Consider the following 17,236-nt stretch of genomic DNA (forward strand, 5'->3'; position numbering starts at 1 on the left):
CTATGCTAGGGAGCTGTAACTGTAATAAGAAATAAAGGTAAAGGGTAAGGGGACCCCTGACCATTAGGTCCACTTGTGGCCGACTCTGGGGTTGCGGTGCTCATCTCGCTTTATTGGCCGAGTGAGCTGGTGTACAGCTTCCGGGTCATGTAGCCAGCATGACTAAGCAGCTTCTGGTGAACAAGAGCAGTGCACGGAAACGCCGTTTACCTTCCCGCCGGAGCGGTACCTATTTATCTACTTGCACAGGTGTGCTTTCAAACTGCTAAGTTGACAGGAGCAGAGACCGAGCAACAGGAGCTCACCCCGTCACGGGGATTCGAACCGCCAATCTTCTGATCGGCAAGCCCTAGGCTCTGTGGTTTAACCCACAGCGCCACCTGCGTCCCCAAATGCATTAAAAGCAGCAGAGCCTCAAAGCTTCACGTGACCTCTTCATAGGATTAGCTACCCTAGGTACCTCTGTAGGAGACCAGTTGTTGTTGTTTTTCCCCAACTTGAAGCTGGGCTGTTGGTTAAGCGGAAACTTCCCCAGCATTACACAAAGTAGGAACCATGGCTTCTCATACAGACGCAAGCGATTAGCCCTGAGGAGATGCAGCGGGCCTGGTCGTGGGCACCAGTCAGGGACATCTTCAGTAGCTTCAGCTAATGAAGCAGAACTGCAAAGTACTTTACCTGCCAAAACAAGCTGTGTGCATCCCCTTTGATGAGTTCAATTATGTCCCCGATCTGGATATGTAAAGGAGGGCCGTCATGTGGAGCTGGCTGTGGTGTCCCGCTATAGTTTCGAATTACTTGCATTTTTGGTAGGCCTGAAAAGAAAAGCACAGGTTAGCTATATGTGGTGAATTATCCAAAATCAATGGCCCTACCCAGGAACTCAGATCTAAATTAGGACCCCTCCAATAGGGCCTGTTCACAGTCTGCAGAATGAGCCCCCCCACCCTCTTTCCCAAAGGACAGCATCACATTGATAGCTCTTTAGGGTTGTTGTTTTCAATCCCCCAAAGAATTTTGTTTTGAGTTTTATGCTGGCTGTTGTGTCATCTCCTGCTGCCATGTTGTATATTGTTTATTATTATTATTATTATTATACCTATGTTTTATTGTTTCAGCTACTATCATCTACTTTAAGGATCATTTGGTTGAAAAGCAGAATGCCAGTGGGAAAATACAAATCAAAATAGATTAAAATACAAAATACAAAATCACAGTGCAAACCAAGGAATTGCCTATTCAGAAGTAAGACCTAGGGAACTAAAGGAGACTTTTACTCATAGGTACATGTGTATAGGATTGTGGCCACGAGGGGGAAGACAAAATCTGAATGCCTCAAATAACCTGACTACATCCAACAAATGGATTAGGGTGGAGAAAAAGTCAAATTGTATGTTGACATATGGACTAAGATATGAAAAGAGGAGACCTTTTTCCACTATCAAGCCTCCTCCCCTGTATTATTATTTTTAATGTGGTTGTGCGAGAAAAATATTTTTCTCTAGGCTGCTGCTTAGTTCATGAAAGCACAGCACGTACAGTTTAATGGAAAATAATCAATTTTTTCATCAGCTCACTCCTGTCCTCCTATTAATTCTCTCTTGAGGCACTAGTCAATTTCATCGCCACGGAGGCTTATCCTTTCCTGAGTGTACATACAACTCTGGCCCTGTAAAAGATTTATATCTTAAGGTTATCTTTCTAATTTTAGAGCCATAAAAAGGTGATAGATGTGATGAGGTAATGCTTTAGACGCTGATGTGGAGAAATTCCGTGCGTTCACATCAGTCTTCTTTGAGTGCACCACTGAAAGGGAAACGTGTCCAAGACAACAGGAAATCACAAGTCACTCCATGTTTCTGATATAATCATTTGAAAAGGGAATCTAATTTTTTTCTTAAGTGTTATTGGATTTACAGAGTAATTCAATCGTTCAATTGCACTCTACAAGCAAAGGAACTCCAAATGCAGCACCATGTGTTGCTTGTAGTGGCCTCTCTGCCAAATTGTCTTGTTAAAAGGGCATTTTCCAACAGAACAAAAGTGTTCACCAGCTCAAAAGTTTTGTTTTTAGTAAAGAAAAAGAAAAAGAAAAGATTTTAAAAAGTTAACGTGGTTCCTCTAATTCCAGGTTATGACAGGCATTTACTAAGAGCTTATCCTGTTGATCATGCCCAAGCCATATTTTAGCCTCCATAGGACGCTTGCTAAGTCTCCAATGCAAATGCAATATTGTGATGGGTCTTATGCAGCTTATGGAGAAAGACCGTGCTGCAGGAGATTTGACATAAGGGGGAGTGAAACCTTCCCTATTACTGCTGCAGATATTTCACCATCACCCAGAAATGATTTCACAGATCAGGATATTTATGTACAAACATAGAAGTGGCAGGTAGAATTTTCAACATGACTAGTTCACACGAGCTCCTAACATTGCTGTGTCCCCTATTTAAAAGCACAGAGACCTGCCTTAAAATTGTGGACTGTTTCCTGCATTTGAATGATCCAGCTTCTATAGTGTTTTTGAAAATGATACATGAGGCCTTATTAGAGAACTCTAATCATTTAGCTGTTTTGACCCCCCCAATGAAGCTTGGAGAGAAAAAACAACACTGGGCATTTTGCATCTTTGATTAAAACAGAGCATGTATCCTTGATGTGCTTGATTTCCTCATGCAAGGAAATTGCTTGTATGGAGGAGCACTCAGTTACATGAGCCCTCACCTGCAGCCTGAAATGTAAGCTACTACAGCAGCTGTTCCAGAGCGCCCAGCCAGAATTGCAAGGCTAAGCAAAGTCACATTAAAGCTATTGACTTAACAAGGGAAGGTCACATCAGGTGACATTTTACATCAGGTGTTTACTGTGAGCATGCAAGGCGTGCACAGACTCATCTGGAAGAGCCACTGGCAATTGTAATCTAATCTGGCAACTGTAACACTTATGTGCATAAGGTTTATGCTGCTCCACAAAGCCACCTTTTAAAAATCCCAATTTTGTGCAAAATCATTTGTGCAAATCCATGCAAAATTCACAGGTTATGTGTTCATGAACATAGTCTGTCTAAATTGCACTCATATAGTATAAAGCCATCCAAGCTGGTGGTCCTTACTGCAACATCTCAGAGAAAATTTCACAGTTAAACTATGTGTGAAGAAGTAGTTTCTTTTGTCTTTCTTGAATTTCCCAACATTCAGCTTTGTTAGAAGGCCCCAAGTTGTAGTATTATGTGGGATATTAGCTTACTGAATGCAACACAAGGATGTCTCAAATAAAAGCAGCAACAGAAACACTAAGCTCCATGTACCAGTTTCTGTTTGACTTCAATTTACGAACATCATTTTACAAATTTATTTTACCAATTCCGCTCATAGTTAAAAGGCGAACCAGAACATGTTTATCCTCCAAGCCCAATAACTATTCAACACTCCCTCCTCCAAACGTGTTAAGGCTCCTCAGGTAAATGGAAACTTTCGGACTCATGCACAGCATGCTCACCTGAGAGTTCAGCCTACCCAGACATCTGGAGATTGCCTGTATTGATTAAGGATATAGAACCAGCGTTTCTAGAGGTAACATGCATTATTCACTACTTTCAAAGTTTCAAAAGGAGGAAGGCGCATAAGCCTTATCATGTTAAGAAGCAGAAAAACCATGCTACTATGGTATGGGGGCGGGGGGAATAGAGAATTGTTCTCCACCAGTTTGGGCAATGTACTTGAGAGTATAGTAGCAAGTCAGTTTCAGGAGTGCTTGAGAGAAGCTGATTGTTTAGGCCCATTTCAATCTGGCTTCACACTGGTTTTGGCACTGAAATGGCTTTGGTCACCTTGGCTGATGGCCTTTAATTAGAAGAAAGAAAGTGGGAATGCCAATTCTCCTTGATGTCTCAGCAGTTTCTCATTATGCATGGTATCTGGTAGGTTTAGGAGTTGGAAGGTAAAGGTAAAGGGACCCCTGACCATTAGGTCCAGTCGTGACCGACTCTGGGGCTGCGGCGCTCATCTCGGTTTATTGGCCGAGGGAGCCGGCGTACAGCTTCCGGGTCATGTGACCAGCATGACTAAGCCACTTCTGGCGAACCAGAGCAGTGCACAGAAACACCATTTACCTTCCCGCCAGAGCGGTAGCTATTTATCTACTTGCACTTTGATGTGCTTTTGAACTGCTAGGTTGGCAGGAGCAGGGACTGAGCAATGGGAGTTCACCCCGTCAGGGAATTCAAACCACTGACCTTCTGATCAGCAAGTCCTAGGCTCTGTGGTTTAACCCACAGCGCCACCCACGTCCCTTTAGGAGTTGGAAGCATATTGTTATAGAGGTTCCACTCCTGCCTACTGGGCTGGTTCCAGATAGCAGCAATGGAGGACATGTGCTCAGCTGCTTGGCAACTGTGCTGTGGTATCCATGGGGCTTTATGTTGTCCCCCGCACTATTTAACTTCTATGAATTACTGCAATGCACTCTGCGTGGGGCTGCACTTATTGACAACTTAGAACCTTGAACTGGTCCAAAATCCAACAGCCAGATTACTGGCTGGGGTTACATTCAGAACTCGTATAACCCCTAGGTTAGAACAGCTATGTTGATTGCCAGTTTGTTTCTGGGCCCAATTCACGGTGTTCATGTTAGTGTTTAAAGCCTTAAACGACTTAGACCAATATCTGAAAGATTTCCCCCTTCCCTATAGACCCTCTCAGGTGTTAAGAACAGCAGAGGTGGCCCTCTTGGTAGTTCCACTGCTCTCAGAAGCTGATGTGGGGTGGCCTGGGAAAGGACATTCTTTGTAAAAATCCCAAAGTTGTGGCAAAAAAAACAAAACAATCATAGTTTTATTCATTCACTCAGATAACCCTCCTCTTCTCCCTAATATGCTTTCATAGTTCTCCTTCCTGAATGTCTAAAGGGTTCTCTCCTTTTCCCAGTCTTTTGCGGGCTTCAAGTGGGAAGTAAGTAAAGCATTGTGTTCTCTTTACAACCTCTCTGAATTGGAGACTATAAGCCACCATCATTCAAGTTGCTACTGTAGCGGCTGAACATGCAATTTTTTTTAAAAAAAAGCAACAGAGAACATTTATTCATTATATCCAACAATGTATCATTAATATTTAAAAACTTTATAATGGAGTAGTAATAGCATGACAGTACACTTTTTAAAAATAATGATACCTCCCCACAATACAAGCCTTTACTAGGAAGCTTTGCTTTTCACTCTCACTACTAAGGAAAGCAACCATCTCTTTTTCGTGTGCCGATTATAAAGTTGGGAGCTTTCTCTGATGGTCATTTAATAAAATTATTCTGACTACAATTATGATGTCTCACAAATTGATGAAAGTTTTTAATGAACTAACAGCCTCTAAAATGAGCCAACACCAATGCAATGTATCTTCTCAGGTCAAAGGAAATGGCTTACAGAATAAAACTAACAGAACCTTCTGCACCATTTATTATCAAGGGCAGGCTCATGTGAGAATGCATTGCAGTAGTCTAGCTGAAGAGTTCACAATTGTGAACATTACCTTTTCTAAGTATAGCTATGAATACTTTTATCTTACGTAGTTCTGTCTGGAGTCACAACGACCTGTTCCTATCAGACTCAATTCTAGCAGAATTCAACAGCAGTGTCAGTCATGCAAGTTCATCCTCCAAGCAACTTAGGGGTGGGAACTACTCCAAACTGGCCCACGCATTAAGTTAAACAATAACCTAAGAAATTAAACAGAATCAGGCAAGGGTTCTAGTGCTTCCGATGAAGTTACTATTAAATTCAGTAGCTCACGTTAAAGATTAATCAGACAAACTGATTATGTGACTACATAATATAGAAGTGTGACTGTGCTAGACATCAAGGTCTTTAATTTTAGCCACAGAAACGGAAATGACTTACAGTGTACTTCTGTTCTTCATGATTCAAAGAGGACATTTTAGGAGTTATTGAAAACAGGAGTAGCTACAGGGTTATGGGGTTCTTCAAGGGCAGTCGGGAAAGGTAGGAGACAGGCCCTCTAATCCTGCTTCTGGACCAAGGTTCCTAGTCTTGAAGGCATCCCTCCAGAGTCTGGAGGGAACTGCAAGTATTCCTCCCTAGGCTACCCTTTCCATTTACTTTATTTCGAATCATGAATCATCTCATAAGAAACATCTCAAGACATCTTCAAGAAAAAACGTATGGAAAACATGTATAGAAACAGTTTCAAATCCCATACAGGTACAGTCTGGGATAACTTATTAATTTTTTTAAAACCACCTTAAAATGCTTGTTGAAGGAGGAAGATGGGAAAGCCACAAAGATTTGATGAGATGGGAGACTGATAACGCAGGATAGGTCCAAACTGTTTCCTAAGCAAGTGAGTGGATCTTATCTTAGGAACAGAGAGAGTAAAAGAGAGTCAAATTTGGAAAACCTTAGATGGAGAAAGTGCATCCCACTACAGGTGCTCTTTTCCCTTTATTCCCTTTATTAAGAAAAACACATATGTCCATTATTTGAGAGTACCACCTCTCTCCATATGAACCTATCCGAACCCTGAGATCAGCCTCTGAGGCCCTTCTTCGTGTGCCTCCTCGGTGAGAGGGGTCCAGAGTGTGGCAACATGAGAATGGGACTTTTCTGCAGTGGCTCCCTGTTTGTGGAATGCTCTCCCCAGGGAGGTTCGCCTGGCACCTTCATTATACACCTTTAGGCGCCAGGTGAAAACGTTCTCTTCAACCAGGCCTTCGGCTGGTGACATCCCATGACATTTTAAATGTGTTGTGGGAAGGAGAATTATTGGGTTGTTGTTGTTATTTTTACTATGTACTTTGTGATTTTTATATTGTGATTTTATGTTGTGAACTGCCCTGAGATCTATGGATGAAGGGTGGTATACAAATTTTAAAAAGAAAAAGAAAGAAAGAAAGAAAGAAAGAAAGAAAGAAAGAAAGAAAGAAAGAAAAGAAAAGAAAGAAAGAAAGATTGCATATATTTACAACAAATAAAAACTCCCACAGCACTGGAGGCATAAATCTCTACCAACTGTTACTATGCATGAACAGAGTCAACGGAAGATGCACACAGCAGGTGGTCTGAGGACAAACATCTCAGCTTCTTAAAAGGGAGGGATTGTGTTGGGTTTCTGCCCTTTCCCCCTTCTTGTGGCTCACAGGGCCACTTTCCCCAAACTATGCCCACCTGTACCACACCTGGCATCCAATGTGCCATCAGGTGTGGAACAGCTAAAGACATAGCTGCAAAGGAACCATCAGCAGACTTAAAGTGTGCTCCTGGCTGTTCTTTAGCCACCAAGGCTTCTTGTAAGTGTGAATCAGCTGATTGGCACTGATACCAAGGGAACTTTGCAATGCAGCCGGATCCTGCCCAAAGGGGCATGCTTTAAGTGTCAATCAGCTGATTAGTACTTATAGTAAGCCTTGCAATGAAACCCCGCCTTTGACTGTGCAGTTTGAAATTAAACTCTACGGAGAAAGTGACATTTCTCCTTTGCAGATTAGCTTGAATTCAAACCTACTTGTAAAGGAAAACACTTCATCTGACATCCAAGGCGGCCTCAAGAGAGATAGATAGGTGAGTGGGCCACCCATCTGTCACAGTGGTTCTGGGGGGTATGTCAGGATCTGGCCTGCCAACCAAATCCAGTTGCTCACTCCACTTTAGGGCAGAGCATGGCAGCAGCTCCACATAGTTCCTTCAGCAAGCTACTGAAGCAGGATTTCCCCCCACGAGAGATAAGATCATTTAGCCTTCAGTAGTTTTACAAAGCTTTGTTAAGTCTCCGTGTGAGAAGTGCTTTGAAGCAGAAGTTAAATTATTACTTAATTAAGTAAATGAGTCGCCTTTGGTGGAGTGGAAATACTCCCTTTTGCTTTGTGTTAACATTCTGTTATTATTTAAAGAATAGTAACGACAACAACATTCCTAACATTCAGTGATTGATTCCTTGGTTAGGCTTCTGAGGAAGAGTGTGATAATTAATAACAGTAGTGATTACACTTGAGAATTACTGCAAGAGTCAAGTCTCCATTGTTACAGCACATGGATCTCAAGGGGTGTCCAGAGCATAGTCTAGTCCTCTTGTGCTGGATGAGTTTCAGTTGATAAGGCTTAAGGACATGGACAAGGTGATTGGAACGGTCAGGGCAGCCACTTGCGTTCTGGACTCTTGCCCCACTTGACTGATGGAAACCAGCAGGGAGGGAAAGCTGGCTGGACCAGGGAGGTGATTAATGCCTCCTTGTGAGAGAGAGGGTGTTCCCTGCCTGCTTGAAGGAGGCAGTGGTAAAACTACTCCTAAAGAAATCCAGTGTGGTGTAGTGGTTAAGAGCGGTAGTCACGTAATCTGGGTAACCGGGTTCGCGTCTCTGCTCCTCCACATGCAGCTGCTGGGTGACCTTGGGCCAGTCACACTTCTATGAAGTCTCTCAGCCCCACTCACCTCACAGAGTGTTTGTTGTGGGGGAGGAAGGGAAAGGAGAATGTTAGCCGCTTTGAGACTCCTGAAGGGGAGTGAAAGGCGGGATATCAAATCCAAACTCTTCTTCTTCTTCTTCTTCCTTGGACTCAGAAAATCTAAGTTACTACCGGCCAGTTGCTAATCTCCCCCTTCTCTGCTTTTGTAAGGCTCAAATACACAACAGGCCCTGACCATGAAGTATAATCAGGCAGAATCACCAAGTTCTGTTGAGAAAATAAAACTATATAGAAGCCAGACTTGCAAGAAAATGTCTTAACAGAAATAAGCCAGAGCAGCCCATGTGGTAGTACAAGACACATCTAAAAAAACAGGGAAATTTTGCTGCTGTTCCCCTTCCCTGCCCCATCGTCAACTTGAAGACAACAGCAAAAACTATCAGCCAAGTTGTACAGAGGCAGGATATTTGCCCATCTAGAAGTACACAGGCTTTAAAAAGTTGGTTGGAGGCAAGAGGCATGCTGGTTCTTGTCCTGTAACTGAGAGTTAATGTATTATTTTGGGGAGAGGCAGTATAGTTGGCATAACTGCAACAGCTGAAATAATACTGCCAAGCAATGAACAAGAGCTTTTACAGAAAATAAGCATATCAGATGGGGAAACCACTGAGTTGGTTTAATTGCCGTTGTTGAGTCATCTAGTTTTGTACCTAGCTGCAATCATCAGAGGCGCAAAAGATAACTTCTAACCTGCAGGGCTCAATGTAATTATGGGAGGTAGTTTAAAACTCTTTGTTTTGGTTTAGGGATTGTTGTTTTTTTGCAACCGTCATGAGACACTTCAGCAGTGGACGTGCTAAGAGACTTAAGCTGCATGAATCATAAGGATAATGGCAGCTGTAGAAACAGATTCTGGAACTACACGTGCTCCACCATGAATAATTACTGGCATGGACCTGTGCAATCAGATTCCCGTTGTGACCAGAAGTAATAAATATTACTCTCTTGGCATCAAGCAATTTTTAAAAAATGGGTTAGGCTGATGGTTCTCAGACTGACACACATCATGGGGGGGGGTGAAGCAAAGTGGCTTCTGAAGGGGCAAGATCAATCCCGGTGTGCGCATTAGTTAACAGGAAAAATATGCTCTGTAGTGTGGATGAAATGGAGCCCAGCACCAGGTACAATGCTTTTGATTAAAGCAATCCATTGGGCACAGGGCAAGCAAAATTGTATTGTTGTGGAGAATAGCCACTCCACCTCCCTGTCCAATCTTGACAATGGGTGCTGGGCCAAAACATAACTTGCTGCACCACCCAGCCAGGTTTCAGTAATAGGTACCAGATAGGCTCCTTCTTTCAGGACTTGGGAATCCTTAATTCCTTAAGTCCTTAATTCATTAGCCTCTGTGCCGCACATTTATAACTTTTCAATGTGGAAAAGTATATCCAAGGGCACAGTGAAGCAACACTTGGCTTCAGGCAACAGCTATATTTCTTTCAAAATGCCCAATATGGTAAGGTTGTTTTTTTTACAAAGGGAGTGGTTAGTCAAGACAATTTAACCATTTGCATTTCAACTCCCATGCAAGTGAGCAGTAAGTACAGCAGCTCTTTTTTCCCCCGCAGATATGAAGCTTCCACCATCACCTCCTTAGTTATGGACTTGGAACTCCTGTTTCAGGTGCAAATCATTCTTACGTTACTACATTTAACGACTCAATAATCTGACTTGCTTTTGAAAAAGAGCTCATAAAAAGAAGCAAAAAAAAAGAATTGCCCTCCTCACACAGTTACTGTATATATGTGCATTCAACGCTTAAGAAAAAGAACTCGCAGTTGATTTTATCAGTCAAACGACCAGAACTACATGTTTATTCAGTCAAACCACATTTGCAAAAACCCTGGTACTGCTTTCTTTGACAGAAACCTGGGTCTGCTGAGAGGTGGGGGGGGGGACAGTTGTAGAGGGAACGAGGAGAAAGATTAAGAACATAAAAGTCAAAGTGCATTCTGTTTGGAGTCTTGCACCTCAAAATACCTAATACCTGCTGCCTTCAGACTCTATGAAAAACAGCAGCTGTTGAGAACAGAGTGTTGCAAGATTAGGCATCAATTTTAAAATACTTGCTCTGTTTAAGCAGCATAAGGTGAGGGAAGAGTTACCAAAAGCCCAGGGGCTTCTAGGTATGTAAGCAAAGTTTAAGAGCACCACTTGTAAAAGCAAAGCAGCAAAGCACACATACAAACACACATACAAACACACACACACACACACACACACACACACACACAAACGGAGTTCAGATAGTCTTATGATAGTCATATGACTGTACCCTTGAAAACACGGTCAGGAAAGTGATTAGCAGCCTGAGAGCTTATTTGAATCCAAGCCATAGACTTCAGCAAAACTAAAAGGTCCCAGTGCTGAAATAACAATTTCCACTGGTGCAACATCAAAACACACTGCACTGACAGTCTTGACTGTTTCAGTGAATATAGCAGCAGCTGCATGCAGGAGAGTGCTACTACAACAGTACATGCAACTTTACTTTTAGTAGTAAGAAACTATTACACAGAGGTGCCTGCAGCCTCAACGCTGGCAATATTTTAAGCGAGCTTAAAAACCTCTCGGATCACTTTCTCTTAATGGCTGTTTTCTCAGGATTGGTTGCTTTCCTACGGATAGTGCTGATGGTTGAATGTTCATTTATTTTGATATTTTTAAACTTTTCCAACTTGTCTATGTTAGCTCTTGTTATGCTTTTTTTTTTTTACTGTTTTATTATGTTGTGAGTGGGCTAAGGTGGTGTACATATGGTTGCATAAATGATATGGTAAGAAACTGGGAAGGGTATTGTATCTTACCAGGCCTGTGGTACAAGAATACAACAGACTTTTAAGATCAGACTTACATCTGCCAGCTTACATCTTACTGCTATCACTGAGATGCCTTGTGGGTCAGATTGGTGGTACTCGTTCCCCCAAAAGAAAGAGGCTGTATAATTAACATCTGAGAATGATATTCAAACCATTAATGATCCTGTGCTAATTCTAAAGTTTTAATGATGAAAAAGAGAAACACAGACCTGGGTCCATATGCCTGGAGCTCTTTCGGAGTCCATTTGGTCGTCTCTGTGTATTTGAAAAGCACAAGTTAGATACTTGTTTTGAAAACCCATTCCTATCCAGTTAGTCTCCACACTCTACACTCCTTTGACTCTCCTAGAAGGGCTGGCCCAAGACATTTTGCTGTCCTCAGTGGAAGCCAAATAGTGCTTGCACACTCTCCCTCACCTTGGACAGGCACTGCAACAGTTCCTCCCCCCCCCCCCCCATGTTCCATGTCACAGTGCCCAATAGGAGAAGCTGATGCAAAAAATTATAATAATCCCCTCTTCCCAAAATTTATTTTCAAGGTAAGACATAAAATGTGTAGAAGTATGGAATATAAATTACAGACAAAGCTCACCACGTACAAAGAGTGTTGTTTCCCATCCCTCAGACGGACCATCTGTCATTAAAGGTTTCTGCAGAATTTACTTGGTATGAGCAGGTTGCATTTGTGTGTTTAAAAAAGCAGGCAGCTGTTACTCTGCAGAAGATGTTCTGCATGTCTGTTCTGCCCATGATCTCACTAAAAACGTGTACAGCTTCCCAATTTACATATAAGTAAAGCCATTTTCACTTTCCAATAAAAAAGAAGAAGAAGGCTTCAAAAGCTTCAATTTTCATTTACAGTGAAGCTCTAACTGACCACATAAAAGCGTATGAGGCTGTTGCAAATGTAATTATAATAAAAAGTAATTTCTACTTCACTTTTATGTTCCTTGCTAGAGTGGAAGAAATGAGCTGCAATTTTGAGAACGAACGGAGGCCTTGATTATTTTGCACGCTACATGAGATAATTCTGCAACAGCCGTTTACAGAAGAAGCTTCTTTTTAAATATTTTTATTAACCTCCAAGGCAAGTTTGGGAGGAAGGGGAAAGTAGAACATTACATAACGTTACATAATAAATGACTACCTTAAAAGACCAAGTCAACAAGAGTCTTGTAAATTGCAGGGCCCAGAGGTGGCCCTGTACATTTTGGTACTGAAAGCAGAATGTTCAGATGGGGGTTTAAAAAAATCATCTCTTACTTTTTAACCACACTTGCCTGTTACAAGTTATGAGGTACAATGTATGTTTTGAAACACTTAAAAATGCAATATGCATTTTTGTGAAGTCACTGCCCTTTAGCACTACCCTAAACTCTACTGCCTGAGGCAGGCCAACCCAGCCTGCAAAGTAGTGGTGATGACTTCAGCAAGGCCTCCTCCACCAAGCTCTATGGAGGAGAAATGCTCTCAAGGAACATTAGCTTCGACATCACATCGCCAGACATAAGAAACGTCACGTGCAAGCAAAAAAGACTCTGGTCAAGAGTGTGACACAAACAATAATTATACTGCAGTGAACTTCTCCCTACTTCTTGGAGCTCTGCAATCAACCAACCTGTACTTTGAGATTATATAATCTCCTCAGGAAACAGAGCACCGGTTTACAGCCATGCGTGCCGAGCCTCTAGACTGAGAATTGTGCAGACCCTACTAACCAACCGGAATTGGTGTGTAACAATTTGCACATGCAGGCACCACGTTGGCCTGAACCTTTGCACTGTCAAAGTAGGTGCAAATCAACCAACTGACACATGTTTTTTATGGCCTTTACTGCTTAGTAATCATTAACTGGCTCATTCACAGAAGAGCTTTCCAGGACATAGAAGCTCCCAGTGGTGTTCATCCTGGATTTACCACCTCAGGAGCCATCTCACTACTGTCTATCTATTCTGCAGAACGTAATGTTTTTCATTCCTGTGCATCAATGGAACAAGGGGCGGATCTTCTCAATAAGATTATTATTTTGCACCCACCCGCAACACCCTAAATCCAGCGCTGATGGAATCATCCCTAAGTGTCCAGCACTATTACACAGAGAATGGAGAATATAATGCAAGGCAGAGAGAGAGAGAGAGAGAGAGAGAGAGAGAGAGAGAGAATTTCTAATTCCACTTTTATTACTTAAGACTTATTGAGAACCAACTTCATTTGCTTAAGGATCAATTGTTAGTTCCAAGTAATTTCCCTGTGTTGCCTCATTGCTGGAGAATGTATGGAAAATGCTGTTTAGGGGTAAATCCACACTTCCAATGAAGTCTTAAGCTCCCAGTTGACATAAATCCCCTTCCAAATGGAAATGAAACATGCTACCAAAAAATATAAGCATTGCACGATATAATACAATGTACAGTTAAGTAACGCTCCCCAAGCAGCCTTTTCATTATCCGCGTTTAACTTAGCCCCACATTTCAGGGCAGTATAAAAGGATACAAGAGAATAAATGCAACATTTCCCCCCAAAACCAAGAGAAAAGAAACCTTTCTGCAAATGTACCAAAATTAACACAGTATTCTTGGATTATTGTCATCTCATGGAATATGTGCCCATTTGCCCATTACCATTCTGTCACAATATTAAAGATTCTCCAAGTGATCCCATGGCAAAGAATTCAGCTTCAGAAATCAGCATTTGACTGCACATTTTACAGCACACAAATTGAGAACTGCTGAACTTTATACTCATGCATTACTCTTACATCAGTAGGTTGCAAAAAAATTAGACCACTTGTAATTCTTCTGCTAAATCCCATGGTAGTTTATCATACTGAACCATTACTTGGTTTTTTTATACATGTTCTGCTAGTGTCTTGAACACTAAGGAAGTCTGGAGAAAACATCAGCCCCATGAAATTAATAAGAAATCTGTGGCACGAGGCAACTAAAGTCTCCTTGTATTTTTCTTTTTCTAAAGAGTATTATACGCTATCCCCACTGAAACCAATGGGACTTGAAAATTCTTAATCTTGAGCAGATTCAACACTTTCACTATCTTTTTAATCCAATTTTGCCAGTGCACAAGCACAAAATGCCTCAAGTGATCCCAGCACTAACACCAAAATATAAAAATGAGAAAATGGAACATTTAAGATCAGCCACAAAATAAATGTCAACCCAAACTTCAAAAAGTTGCACTTACCTCATGTTTCAGGGTCCCGGGTTCTGAAACAAACGTAAAAATTGGCATGGTCAGAAACTGAAAGTTCACTCCGTTCAACAGTAATTCCTTGCTGTGCGGTTTGGTGAGAGTACACGGAGCTGCTTTGTTTAGCTAGCTGATACCTGTTTTATGCTCCACCAGCCCTGGGGCTCAGCTCGTTATTTTGCAAACTGTGTTCACTTAGTTTTATTGGCTCAGGTTAAGCAGCACTGAACAGCCATAAACAGATTCAAGTTTATGCTTAACTCTGACGACACGCAGCTTTCCAAACCAACAAATCAGCTATATACATTCTGAAATAGTTTGATGAAAGGAAAAACTCAGAAGCTCAGACTTTACAGATTCAACATGTGCACTGCAGTGCAAGACTTCAGGAAACAGCATGGGAGCTTCTCTTCCCAAAGGAAATGAACCGGGGAACTATTACGTCAGATAACGCAAAATCCTTATTTATTTTGCATTCTGACAATAATGTTTTCCAGGAAGTTTTTGCATTCATACAATATATTGTGATGCCATGGATATTCCCAATAAAATAACTTGTTATGCTGGAATTTGGACTCTCTTACGTGAAGTACAAGCATACATAAAGCAGTAGTGACAAATACAATTACTAAGAGCTGTACTTTTCATTGCTGGAAATCTTTTGAAAAGTCAAGGAAACCTCAGCCATATGAGGTGGGGATGCCCATATGCAAAAGTTTATTGGAAGAAAATGAACATTTTAAGAGAGAAATTATCAAATAACACTATACTATTAGACTTGCTACCTGTTTTTCAGCCTACACAGGAGTTTTAATATGAAAGGAATGTAAGGTTAGTTATATATGGTAATAACTGCTAGTTTTTACTAAATATTGAAAACTGCCAACACCAAACTTACATGTTTTTTATAGATATATAACAGGGTTTTTTATAGATATATATCAGAGGAGAATTGTCAAAAAGTTTATAGGCAAATGGTCACTGTTTATTGATTTTTGTAACCTGAATTTATTAACGGTAAGCTGGCAATTATGCTCTAATATGAATAATTTTGAAAAAGTGTTTTAATAATGTTACTCTTAGGTTAGAGTGAGTTGCATCAAAGCTGCAGGAGGAGCATTTCGCTTGCACAGTAGGACTTCCCCATGCTATCCTCTCCCTACACACACACACACACACACACACACACACTGCTCCAGAAGGTCTTTCAACACTTTGGAGCAGATTATCAGGGTGCATAAGGAGCTGAAAGGGAGAGGAGGGGGAAGTTCCATTATGCAAGTGGAAGCCTTTTGTATGAGCAGAACAGCAGATGCGAATACAACCCAGTATCAACAAACTTTTGAAAGCATGCTACAAAATTAATCTAGCTTTACCTTAATTTTTTCTAAAGTGTATTAGTTGTAGACACCCTCTCTTGTTTTGTTTTTGTTTTTTAAATTAAGACAAGGCTACAGGCTGGTCTACTACCCTTGCGTAGTCATCACTTACTGACTGCAGCATCAAGTAGTGACTTGCACTTCTGTTTGAACAATCATAGATTGTGCACCACAGATAGACCTTAAGTATCACTTCTTATTACCGCAAATACAATGGCCTGCATCCAAATAACAGAAGAATCAGCTTTGCGCATCCCAAGGGAGTTTGAATTCACATTTATCAAACAGTAGTTCTCTTTGGAAGGGAGCTTCAGAATCAGATTGCGTCATGGCACTGGTAGAAGGGGTGGAGTGGAGGGATTCAATCAAATATCTCACCGGCCATACCCCAAGCCATTGCTGCTTGGAAGAAGGAAGAAGAAGCTCTAAGTTTTGCAGATGGGTATCAAAGATTAAGAAGAGGTTTCTGGCTTTCCGAAGTAGCTGTAAATATTGCTTAGTACTAAACTGATGTTCTGCTAGGCTAGGGCTACCTTCTCTCTTTTAAGTCCAACAGTATGTTTATAAAGTAGATATTGCAAAAACAAGAATCTGGACAGAAAGGAGGAAAAGAAACCAGAGTTATGCAGCTGGCTGACATAAAGCAGTCTTGTTGTAAGGTTGTGTTGGTAGTTTTAAGGCACTATTCCTGCTTTAAAGACAAGCACTGTCTTATTGGTATGCATATACACACACACACACACACACACACATACACACACACACACACACACACACACACACCCCACACACACACTCTGCTTATATACATGTAAATCAACAAATGCTGCAAAACACACCCGAGGAACACAATCATATTTATACTACTCAAAGATAAGCCCCACTGTATTCACTGTATTCACTGTATACTAAGGAGCTTTCTCCATAGTAAGTATGTTGAGGATTGCAGCCTAAATCTCCAAATAATATCTTGTTATAATAAAACTGATCCTGCAACACTACTGTACCAGCTTCCCACTACGTAGGAAAGTGGAGAGTTTGAAACAACACTATTTCTTACAAAAAGACAGAGAAAACTAAGAAAGAAACTGCATGAGCCACATCTAAAATGGCCACTCCTATGAACAAAGTTCAACTTTGGGCATTTTTTTAAATGTATGCTCAGAGTATACAGTCCAAGACATGAGTGGGCCTGCCCTCCACTTTGTTTGAATAGCTTATCTTGAAATGAAGTACAACTCATGCTGTTTGGCAATACATATTACGTAATGCAACTGCTAGATCTGTTTATTTCCAGGCAGGTTTCCAAGTTTTATCCCTGCACTTTGCCTTACTGAAAACATAATACTGAATAGACCACTTTG

General features: G+C 41.3%; 1 protein-coding gene across 5 annotated transcripts in view; it reads right to left on the reverse strand.

The window, feature by feature from the left end:
• VAV3 (vav guanine nucleotide exchange factor 3) overlaps positions 1 to 17,236 on the reverse strand; it is a 215,160-nt gene that overhangs the window by 38,087 nt on the left and 159,837 nt on the right. For all 5 annotated transcript variants that reach the window (XR_014527913.1, XM_083511039.1, XM_083511038.1 and 2 more), the window contains exons 18-20: positions 14,488 to 14,510; positions 11,499 to 11,544; positions 679 to 815 (exon numbers count right to left, since the gene is read on the reverse strand). Coding sequence is in view for 4 of the 5 variants with exons in the window: in XM_083511039.1 (XP_083367165.1) it covers positions 679 to 815; positions 11,499 to 11,544; positions 14,488 to 14,510 (206 nt within the window). In the remaining variant the exon portion in view is untranslated. The remainder of the gene's footprint in view (positions 1 to 678; positions 816 to 11,498; positions 11,545 to 14,487; positions 14,511 to 17,236) is intronic.

This window comes from Podarcis liolepis, assembly GCF_965112155.1.
Source record: "Podarcis liolepis genome assembly, chromosome: 6".
NCBI lineage: Eukaryota > Metazoa > Chordata > Lepidosauria > Squamata > Lacertidae > Podarcis > Podarcis liolepis.